Genomic DNA, 12,385 nt, shown 5'->3' on the forward strand with positions numbered 1-12,385 from the left:
AGGTATTAATTTAGTCAACATGCATGGTGGCGGAATGACGGAGTAGGAAGGTTCCGGGAAGACAAGGTGGTTTATACAATGGAAGTGAATTGGAATGGCAGGTAAGCGTGGGAGGCTGGGGGTGGGGGTGTTTTTGATCGAGAGAGTTATCGACGTGGGAGGGATGGGGAGGCACTGGCAGGCATTCACAGAGTCATGGGCAGAGTCATCACCAGAGATCAACTCATTTACTCCTATGTACTTTCTATTATAATCTTGATATTCCCAGACAATTTTTTTTTCATCGTAGGTTTTTCGAACTGTAAGGGTAATATATAGCTTTCATATACCCTTTCACTCATAAACATCATTCAGTTAAACAAAATCGTCTGGAGATGGGATGAATATAGCGAAAGACAGGTCGTTGGATTAAAGTGCTTAACAAGGTCATCAAGAGGAACCGAATAATTCACGGGATCATCGGCAGGGTAATGAATAGGGGTCATTGGTAGGGTCAGTGGCAGGGACGGTCATCGATACACACACAGATTTGCTCCGATACGATTGCTTTCTTTTTACAGGGTGGCCGGTACTTTACAGGAACAGCTCAATTTCTTGGTGTAGGCTTGAGTGTTTTATTGGTAGGGTCAGTGGCAGGGACGGTCATCGATTTGCTCCTGTACGACAGCTTTCTTTTTACAGGATAACCTGTACTTTACAGGAACAGCTCAATTCCTGGTGTAGGTTTGGGTGTTGCAGTTGGACTAGGATATGAATAAATAATACAGGATAGACACTGATAACGCTGACTGAGCCGTTTGGAGTGAGAGGGGACCTTTATGTATGGACCTCCCCCCCCCATGCTTTTCTCGCTACTTCCATGTAATTCTATTCAGATATAGAATGACCTCTTCATCCCTTTCAGTCTAAGGTGCAAAATCTGGTAATCATAAAAAAAAGTATACATGGAGTACATCCCATACGCATGATATTCCGTATACATGAGTCCGTAGTATTAGCGTGAATAATTTAGTATGTCACCCGCTGGTCCTCGCGTGGCCAGACCCTGCAAATCCTCTCAGTGTATTGTGATGCGACAAGATACTGCAGACGGCGACGGTAAAAAGTAGCCAGCACTGCGCCACTTCTGTGAGAAATGTTTGCGGGAATTGAATCTAAGGAGCTGAGAGGATGATGATGGTGATGATAGCTGAGAGAGGATGATGATGGTGATGATAGTTGAGTGAGGATGATGGTGGTGGTGACAGATGAGTGACGTTGATGGTGGTGGTGATAATTGAGTGATGATGATGATGGTGGTGGTGATGGCTGAGTGACGATGATGGTGGTGGTGATAGTTGAGTGATGATGATCGTGGTGGTGATGGCTGCGTGACGATGACGGTGGTGGTGATAGTTGAGTGACGATGTTGGTGGTGGTGACAGCTGTGTGAGGATGATGGTGGTGGTGACAGCTGTATTAGGATGATGGTGGTGGTGACAGTTGTGTGAGGATGATGATGGTGGTGATAATGATGACGACGGGCAACAGCAAGAAGTATCCACCATGGGACCTTTTACTTTAGAAATTTTGATTTTTTTTTTAATATACAGGGGTCAAATAAAGCATTAGAACACACACACACACACACACACACACACACACACACACACACACACACACACACACACACACACACACACACACACACACACACACACACACACACACACACACACACACACACACACACACACACACACACACACACACACACACACACACACACACACATTTTCTCATAAATCTCTCCATTCCAGACCTCCCTCTCATCCTTGGTTCCCCTCTTCCCCTTCACCTCACGAAGATAAAAGAATTGCAGTAAGCGCAATGTCAACATATAATTCATTCCCACAAACAATATACTTTAAAATCGAGACATTAATCATACTGTACCACGAAACCAGAGAGAGAGAGAGAGAGAGAGAGAGAGTGCGACTGCCTCCTATAACTTGCCGTGAAGATATCTGCGGAATTGACTACATATTTTTTATCATTTAAACGCTCGGGGTGGAGGTGGCTTAATGGACGAGCTGTGTGCGTGTGTGAGGAAATTAGTAACACTGATCGATGTCTAGGCACGTCAACAGCATTTTGCAAACGGTCACGCAGCATAACGTAGTCTCGATTTAAAAATGTACAACTAAATGTTACAGGAAAAAAATGAGGATTCATCTTCGCATTATACACCTTCCTCTTCCTCTGTTCCCTTCAGGTCAATGATATTCTCTCTCTCTCTCTCTCTCTCTCTCTCTCTCTCTGCTCTCCCTACTTACCTACCAACCGTCCTTACGCTCACACACACACACACACACACACACACACACACACGAGGCGGAAGCGATGGTGAAGAAAAAATAAATATAACTGATATACCGAGGAGACATAACGCAAAATAAATCGCTCCAATTTTCTCTTAAGCTTCCATGAATACACCCACGGCCTTAAACGTCCAGCTTAATATTCAGTTCTCACCATTCACTCTTTCCACTCAGTATTCAGTTTCAACATCCACTCCTGCCGTTTAATTTCACATTCCACTCACTATCCACTTTCATTATTCATTTACCACTCATTCAGCATTCAATTTCAACATTCACTCCCATAATTTAGTTTCCTGTCCATTCACTATCAGATTTCACTCTCTGTGCACACCATTCACTCTCATCACTCATTCAGCATTCAGTTTCAATACTCGCCGATACTCTTCAGCCGTCAGTCAACTACTATTTTTCATCATTCATTCTCGCCATTAACACTCGTCCTTCAGTATCATCATTCACTCTTACAATTCATTTCACTATCAATTTACTCTCACTCTTTCTCTTTCACAGTCAACAGAAATGAAAGCACTCTCACACCAAAGCGATACTCGGCATCCACTCTTGTCAATCACTCTCGCTATGCACTCTCTTATTCGCTCATTTTCTCTCTCCCAACAGAGGCTGAAGCTGTGGTGAAGGGTCCCAGTGAGGTGCATATTGAAGAGGGGTCCACCTTGGCCCTAGATTGCGAGGTGCGTGGTGCAGCTTCGCCCCCTGTTTACATCTTCTGGTACCACAACGCAACCATGGTCAACTACGGACGACATAACTCCCTGCAGGTGAGAACAGGGCGAGGGGAAGGGGAATACGAGGGAAACGGTACCGTAATTGCAGTAAAGGCCACGCAACATGATCAGCATGCACCTGTGATATCCACTCACTTTTAATTGCGACATTTTAATATTCTATTCTCCATTTGTTCCATTAATTACTTCGATACACTGCACTTTTTTTCCAAGACTTTGATACACTGCACTTTTTCTCTACCACTTTCAACCCGCTTACCGAGGGACATGCTCTCCAAATTAGTCCACATTCACACCATAAATAAATAATCTCCGTTCATGTGTCCCTCAGGCCTTTCCCATACATCACCAATACCACTATTATCATAAATAGCCCTTTTCTTTTTGGAATTTATCATTTTGCCCGTATAAGCCATGATCATTTTCCCAGAATCTATATGCTGTCATGTAGCAATTTCTGAACCTCTTTACTACGATGTCATTCTATATTTTATTCCTACTACCAAAAAAAAACAATCATATTCAGCTCACAGAAGACCACTCATATTAAAGACGTAAATGAAGACTACATTTATCATTCATGTATTAACAATCTTTCCGAAGCTAAGAAAAACTGTTGAGAGAGAACAAGAGAAAAATATATGTGACACAGCTGTACAGGGGAGTAACCTTTGCTCCTCACATATAATACAACTGAGTGCATTTCAAATCTTTCTGTCCTAATCTTCTCACTTCCTGCCTCCAAACCCAAGCTTGCTCAGAATATCATGGCAATTATCTTTTGTTTTCTAGTATTAATTTCCTTGAATGTTTTTCCTTTCTAGTTTTCTTTCTATTTCCTGCCCGCTATCACGCCGGAGGGAGAGGTGATCGGAGGAGACTTTTTCTAATTTCTTTTCTTTTTTCATGGAAGTAGGTTAGATCATTATTGTAATTAGTTCCCCAAAGCAGATGACCTGTGTTGGCCAGTTATTCTCTCTCTCTCTCTCTCTCTCTCTCTCTCTCTCTCTCTCTCTCTCTCTCACCATCTCTTTTTCTCCCCCACAGGTGAACCACGGCAATTACAGCAGCAGTCTGGTGGTGGCTAGAGTGCGACCTTCCCACGCTGGCACTTACACCTGTGAGCCACACCTTGCCACACCTGCCAACATCACCGTGCACGTCGTTACAAGTGAGAAAATGAGAGAGAGAGAGAGAGAGAGAGAGAGAGAGAGAATAAAATACAGATATGGGTGTGAGAAGCAGTAAGAAAGAGTGAAAATGATTCAGCGTATCGTACTGGGTGTGAAGAAGTGTGACAGCAAGTGTGAAGGAGAGCGAGAGTGAGAGTATGAAACGGTGTGAGAAAAAGTGGGAAAATATAAATGAAGGACTGAAACTGACGGAGTGAAAGCGAAACTGAAAACGAAAGAGAGAGCACGAAATTCAATGTGAGTAAAGAGTTGGAGCAAGTGTGTAAGGGAACGAGAGTGAGTGAGAAAGTGGACACTGTTATGGTGAGGCTGAAAACGATTGCGCGAGCATGGAATTCGGCGTGAGAAAGAGAACAAGTGTGAAAGAGAGCAAGAGTGAGTGAGAGAGCGGAGGGGATTGGTAACACAAACAATAGACCAATCCTCTCAGCTTAGAGGAGGGGTTCACAATGGGGGAATAGGCCTTCACGGGGATTCAGTAAATATGAAGAGAATGAGTTTTTATGAGAGGGGTATGGAGAGGTAAGTGAATTAATACTAGCGCCTCTCTCTCTCTCTCTCTCTCTCTCATAAATTATGACACGGGTTTAGTACGTGATTCTCGGTAAATCAAATTATCACCGGAGTAAAAAAAAAAAAAATAACTATTTCGTGCACATGATTCTTGGCTAAATATAATTCTCTCTCTCTCTCTCTCTCTCTCTCTCTCTCTCTCTCTCTCTCTCTCTCTCTCTCTCTCTCTCTCTCTCTCTCTCTCTCTCAGACTTTATTCAGTGCCAAAAAAAAATGAAAAAACGAAATCCTACCGAATATATTCACGCTCAGCGGCGGTTTTTCATTGCACTCTATTTTTCCCTATATATTCAACTGGGTCAGGGCCGGATTTCACATTCACCAGTATTCTTGAGGATAAGCTTTGTTGTAATCCTTTTTTTTTTTTTTTCCATGTTACATTTATCTTCGTTCCTTCAGTTACCACACACTTCACAACGAAAGCAAAGTGAATATCTATCTATCTATTTACCTGCCTACCTATCTACCTACCTACCTACCTACCTATCTGTCTTTCCGTCTATCTATCTATAACCAGACGCCTTAACCCGTAACGAGTAGCCACAGTCGAGCTAGGCCTACCTTTACGTCACCCTTCCCTACGTCGTCAGGCTGCCCTATCTCCAGCTCTGCCATCCAAATTTATAATTATACTTCTCCTCATCCCTCCATTTCCGTATATATTTAACGGGGCTTCGTATCACCCTTTCCTTAGCGATTTGTTTTTACGTAATACATTTTAACATTCTTTCGTCTGTCATTTAGATCACCTTTATCGTCATTATGTACATCAATAAATATAACAGGCTTTGAAGATGTTATGTGCAGAATAAACCACCAAAGAACAAGTGTTACGAGTTCTCCAAAACCACTCAGAATACAAACCTTAACTCCACACGCACCATAATTCTTCCGCCACAAATTTTTCTCCTGCTTTTACTTCCAATCCATCTCTCCTACTTTCACGCGCCCTTTTAATCTTTTTCTCATTCCTCTTCCCTAGCGCTTGCCATGTTCTTTGGAGCTGCTACTTAATCTCTTCTAATATTTGAACACTCTGCCGGGATCAATGTACAGTCACGGATAAAAGTTCTGTAAGTATGAGAAGTCGAAGAGCTGGAACAATTTCTCAGAACGCCTAACTACTTCAGCGAAAGGATGGACTTTGTATTTTTGTTTTCTGGCTGGTAGAAAACGACTTTATTCAACTTAAAAGGTTCTCTAGAGGCGAAAGACTTAATGTTTCTGACTTTAGGGGATATTTTTGTGTGATTATTTGATGCTGTTTCATTTATGACACGAAAAAATTCAGTCCAGAACTGTATCTCTCCTTTGAAAAATTATTTCTTTCTATTCCTATATTCTATATCTATTTCCTTATTTCCTCTCTTCTCTCCATATGGTCCTTCCCTCCCTTTCCTCTTTATTCCTTCCCTCTTTTATCCCCCTTTTCTCTCTCCGCCACTTTCTCTTTGTGCTGAGCTCTTATCTAGATTCAAAGGGTGAAAGCCATTTTTTCCACACCCTCTCCCTCTTTACCTATCATCCAATTTTCTTGATGTGGTCCCTCCCTTTCTCCATTTATTAATTCTTTCTTCATCCCCCTTCCTCGCCCCCACCCCCTTTTCTTTATTCTCAGGTCTTATCTAAATCCCTTCCTCTGTGTTGTCGGATCCTGCAGCTTCAAACCTCTGTTCGCTTAATGATATGAATTTTTACACTTTTTCTCTCTTTCTCTTTTTCTCTCTCTTTTTCTCTTCTCACTGACTTCTTTTTCTCTTCTCACGTGTTTTTACCATACTTTTTATTGCTCGTCCTTCCATATTTTCCATTTCCTTATTGATTTGTTTCTTCCTCTCCTTTCCTCTCCCTCTCTTCTTCCTCCTCCACCTTTTTAGCTATTCTTACATTCCTCACATTTCTCTCTCTCTGTTTTTTTCAGTGTTCTCTCTTTTATTTTCCTTCATCTTTTCCTCTCTTCTGTTTTCTTCCTCTTCCTTTCCATCTTTCTCTCTCTCACTTCTCTCCTCTGCATTCTTCTTCCTCTTTTCCCATCGATTTTCTTACTCTTGCTATCCTCTTTTCTCTCTCTCTCTCTCTCTCTCTCTCTCTCGTCCCCTTCACTGTAGCTCCATTTTTTTCCTCTCTGTGATGAAAGGTCAAGCTCTCTAGTCCATGCAAACGGACTCCTAGCATGAACCAAGCGAATTATCTGCCGTTAGACAAATATTGAGATTAAATTTCAGGTGGAACGAAACGGCAAAGGTCATGGCATTTGTCAGGAACCATCATCATCATCATCATCATCATTATCATCATCATCATCATCATCACTTCCTTTGTCGTCGTTATTACCGTCATTTTTGTTATCGCTACTGTTGCCACCATCACCATCGTCATCGTAAACTTTCATCTTCATCGTCACTTTCATCATCGTCACTATCATTTTCACCAACTTCATTATCATTACTATCACCATTGCCATATCTCCACTACATAAGAATAGGCAAATAATGAGGTTAATTACAATCACATGAAAATCGTAGTGGTAATGAGAGTCAGGACCTGTCATTATTATCCTATTGCGCTGCCAAATTAAAGTCAAGGAGGTGGAAGCAATTAATAAGACACGGAATCCACTATTATTACCACCACCACCACCTCCACCTCCACACCACCACCACCACCACCACCTCCACCACCACTATGAACGTCATTATCATTATCATCATCATGGCCTTACTCTCACATAAAAACTGAACTGGAAAGAGACAGTGATAATAAAGAGCCATTCCATCCCCTTTAACATCATTGCAACACTGCCCTCACCGGAGAGACGCCATTATATGAGTTTTGATTCACATATTCCCATATTAACTCGTACTCTCGTTCACGTGGGAGACTTCGTAGTGTTTTTTCCCTAGCGATTTATTTTGCACATTCAATTATTACCCATTCAATCTGATGACTTTTTTTTCTGCTATTTTCAAACAACTTTGCAGAAATTTTTCGAACCATGGAGATTAGGTAAAGCCACTAAGAGAGGTCTATCTAAAGCTGAACAAATTCATCCATAGAAAGCAAAAATAAAAATAAAATACGTCCCCGTATTTAAGGGATTTATATCCTTTCACAGGCTATTCAGATATTCCTAATGTAGACATAGTATTAAAATGTAATAGGAAAAATAAATCGCTCAGGAAAAGGTGTTTCGAGAACAAAAGGAAGCAAGAATTCGTCCCATTACTACAGTGAATCCTCCACATTATACTTGCCCATCAGGTCACTTACACTGTGTACACTTGGCCAATCAGGTTTGTTCTTTCTTCTGCTGCCAACTTTCCCCTCTCCTCTTCTCTCCCTTCTGACCATCTTGCCTTTATCTCTCTCTTTTTTTTTCCTACCCTCTATCTTCGCTGTCCATCTGTCTCCTTTACCACCCCCTTTTCTCTTTCTTTTTCTACCCCCTATTTTCCCTCTCCTTCTGTCGACGTCTCTCATCTTCACCTTTATTTTTTCCATTTACTTTTCCTTTCCTCTATTCCTCATGCTTTGCTTCCTGTCTCATATATTTATTTCTCCTATCTTGCCCCTTTCTCCTTTTTCCTTCTAGCCCCAGTCTTCTACCTCTCTCTCCCCATTCTCACTCCCTCTTTGCCTTGCGCGCGCGCGCACGCACGCACGCACGCACGCACGCACGCACACACACACGCACACACACACACACACACACACAGTTTCAGGGAGTTCGCTTGTTATACAGTCTGGTAACACTCCCACTTGGATGGTCTACTCAACAAAGACACTCTGTCCACTGTCCGTACATACCGACTGTGCTGGACAGGGACGCCTTCATGTGATGGCACCGATATAACACGGCGGCTTCACTACCTGGTTATACAGACGTCCCTCAATTCCCTGCCTATCCCACAAAAGGAGGAGGATGAAGTGCAGGACAACTTCAGCCTGCAGTCCACTGAGTTCACGTTCATATGAGCCTGAGTCCACATCAGCAACAAAAACATAGCTACTGTCTGGTACATCTGATTATCCTGTATATACTTAATGTGTGTAGTAAAAATCGTACTATCCCTTTCGCTTCAACACTGCTAGGCCTCAGGGAACGGATGTTTTTAGCCTGTATCATGTGCTCAGAGTCCGATACATATATAAACAAATATACTGGATTTCACACGAGACTCATTATAAACTTTAGGTTATTCAAGGACTAAATCTGAGTTAAAACTGCTATTATTAACCTGTGCCTAATTCTCCACCGTTACCGAGGCACCCTTACTGATAGCCTTATGGAAGAGAATGGTTTCCCTCATATTTCATCCATAAGACAGCCAATAACTATAGCTCCTTTGCGGCTGAGAACTGGACCCATGTTGATATAGAATTTTCCAGTTAAAATTAACCCTAGAATAATATCCTGAGATTCTATTTAAAAAAAAAAAAAAAAAGGCTCGTGGGACACCTTGCATAGACACTGAAGGATGTTGTCTTTCTTGAGTACCTCCCTATACTTAACGGCTTTATTTAGTAACAAAGTCCATTAGAAAGTAGAGCCATTAAAACTATCACCATTAGTACAGTCCCTCCAGAAACAATCCCCGTTAAACTCTAGGGCCGGTGATTGCCCTCAACCACACACACACATCAGCCCATAAATATCATCATCATCATCATCATCATCATCATCATCATCATCATAGCTGTCATCATCATTATCATCATCACTGATTATCATCCTCATGCAAAGGTAAATGACCGAATATCCAGTTTTAATACAACATAATACATTAAAGGCGAGAGTATAAAAATTATGTTAATATTATCGTCTCATCTGTGACTAAAAGAGCTAGTTCCTGCGTGTTACGAAACCACTGATTATGAATGACGTGAAATACGTTTATGCGAATGGTTTGACGTCAGGAGCAACATAAACATGCGAATTAAGGCTGGACAGTAATCAGACCGGGATATAAAGAGACCGCCGATGTTTATTGGATGTAAACATTAACACGCTCACGTCTATTTTATTATATTTACTACCGATGCTCATTTCACTCGTCTTGGTAGTGGGTGGGGGAGAAGCACGAGATGGAGGGGTTACATATCGTTTTAATTAGCCCTTTCATGAGAGGTAACAAGAATAACAATAACTACGTCCACGGATGACAAGGGATCAGTGAAATATGTTTAAGCGAAGTGTGACGTCATGAGCAACATAATTAGGCGAATTAAAGCCAAAGAACAAAACAGAGACTGCAGATGTTTATTACAGGCAAACATTAACTCTTTAAGGTAATCATTTTTTTTTTTTTAATCTTATTTTTACTATAGACAGACAATTTTCTCCACACGTTTCGAGTTACATTTTTGGCTCAGCAATGGCCTACAGTTTTAGAGCTCTAACAAGAAAAGTCCCCACTAATACCTTCACAACAGTCCTTGAAGAGCCAGTCTCCGTTTACATTCTGCACTGATGATGAACATGTGCAGCAAGAGGGTGACAAGTGAAGATGTGTGGCCCGTAGGCGAACTACTGAGGCTCAGAGAATGGACTGTTATGTTCTATGCCCTGAGTCGAAGAAAGGACGATAACATTAGGTTTGCTGAACCGGTATGTAGAACCACTGCCATCCTTCCTGCCAGTACCAGTATAGCACCTTTTTCCTAACATGTCGAATATCCCTAGCCCTTCTTAGCTCAGTTAATGGCCAGGTGTATTCAGACTAGAAAACCGATTTGACTGGTAACCAAGAAGACGTCTTCCTTCCTCTTAACTAAGATATTAATTATCACACAACTACGATTTATCATTCTAGCTGTGGGAGTGACCTAGTTCCGTTACGAAAAAAAAAATGTCTGCAGCAACAAGAAGACTCATTCTTAGCTCCTATCTAATCATCACTGAATTTCATGCAACCACGACTTAGTAATCACGTTTTGGGGATGATCTAGTTCCGTAAAATATAAACTAACCATAATCCCATGTGTTCTTCCTTCACAGGTCAACGCCCAGCAGCCATGCAACACGGGAGGAAGCAGGCCGACGGTGGGGGCCTTTCCTGCAGACAACCCTACTTCAGTGTGGTGGTAGTGGGGCTCCTCCTGTGTGTCATGGAGCCCCTCCTGTTGAAATAGTGGCACAAGGGGCCCTCTCTGCTCGAAAAACGTAGTTTCGTATCCTCTCTGCTGAAATAAGAACGTCCCTGGCCTTCTCTCTGCCTCGGAAACGTTGTCTCTGGCCATCTCTATAAATTATGGCACCTCTGACTCTCTTCTGTCTCCCTCCTGGCCGTCACTCATGTCTAAACTGAAGCACTCCTAGCCCTCTTTGCCATATCAGTATCGGTTGTGGTCCTTCCAGTTGTGATGGTGGTGGCGATCATTGCGTCATGGCTCCGGCATAAACACTACCTCTGGCAACCCATTTCCTTAGTATTAACCTCTGGCCCTCTACTGGCTTAGTCGCTACAACATTGGCATCTCTGCTCCCCTAATACACTACTTCACCTTTATTTGTAGTGGCACCTTCTCCCTCCCTTTTCCCTTCACCTTCTCTCTCGTACCGTTACATCGCGCCCTCGCTCACTTTTCATTCAATGTTTTTCTTTCCCTTCTTCCCTCTCATATTACATCCCTCCCTTCCGCTTCATCCAGTCTTTTACTTCAGTTATGCCTTACCCCAGGTTTCCCCTCCCTTTGCACACCCCTCGTCTGTCATTACATATCCCCCTTCCTTTCTTTCCCTCTATTTCATTTTTTTCTCTCTTCTGCTCTCACTCCTCCCTCTTATCATATTTCATTACATCTTCATTTCCCTGCCAGTCTCCCCTCATCCTTGATGCATTACCCCCTCACTTGATGCCTTCCTTTTCCTCACTTTCTTAATCTTCAACGTCTCCCCCTCTATTTTTTTTTTTTTTTTTTTTTTGCATTTCTTTTCAAAGTTTTGCCTCTAACATACGAAAGTTTCTTTTCTCTCAATATATCTCTTTTCTCAGTGTATGACCTCACACCTCCGAACACCAGCTTTCATTCAAACACAAACTAGAAAACGCTATAGTTGGTACATTCATTGACTGAGATAAAACTATCCTCTCAATTTCTGGCGAGTTCATTACAAAAAAATCAAATTATCCAAGACATACATTAGTCGAGATACTTTTCGTTTATGTTACGCAAATAAATAATCTTCAGACAGGATTGGGAAGCATGGCTGTGTCTTAGAGTACGCAATATGTAAAAAAGAACACCACAAACTCGGCATATAAAGGTACTTAACAGCAAGGACACAACATACCATATCGAACTGTTTTTGTGATCCACCATACAGGATGAAAACGAAATTACCTAACAAAAACAGTGCTAAACTTTCGTCCTTAACAACAACAATAACTACATTTTTGGTCCTTAACAACTGTAGCTATCATTTTCGTCCTTAACAACAACAGTACATTCTTCATCATTATTTTCTGCCATGTCTTGCACCTTAACTAACCTTCCCTCCCTTGACAAC

General features: G+C 41.9%; 1 protein-coding gene across 1 annotated transcript in view; it reads left to right on the forward strand.

Moving 5' to 3' along the window:
- The window catches only part of LOC145391004 (lachesin-like), a 65,003-nt gene extending 53,996 nt beyond the window's left edge, over window positions 1-11,007 (forward strand). The window contains exons 5-7 of the mRNA XM_080265736.1: window positions 2,982-3,142; window positions 4,157-4,280; window positions 10,874-11,007. Coding sequence (XP_080121862.1) covers window positions 2,982-3,142; window positions 4,157-4,280; window positions 10,874-11,007 — 419 coding nt within the window. The remainder of the gene's footprint in view (window positions 1-2,981; window positions 3,143-4,156; window positions 4,281-10,873) is intronic.
- Window positions 11,008-12,385: the final 1,378 nt, after the last annotated feature.

Source organism: Coenobita brevimanus, chromosome 16 (assembly GCF_032717465.1).
Source record: "Coenobita brevimanus isolate Jiangsu-jjx chromosome 16, ASM3271746v2, whole genome shotgun sequence".
Taxonomy (NCBI): Eukaryota; Metazoa; Arthropoda; class Malacostraca; order Decapoda; family Coenobitidae; genus Coenobita; species Coenobita brevimanus.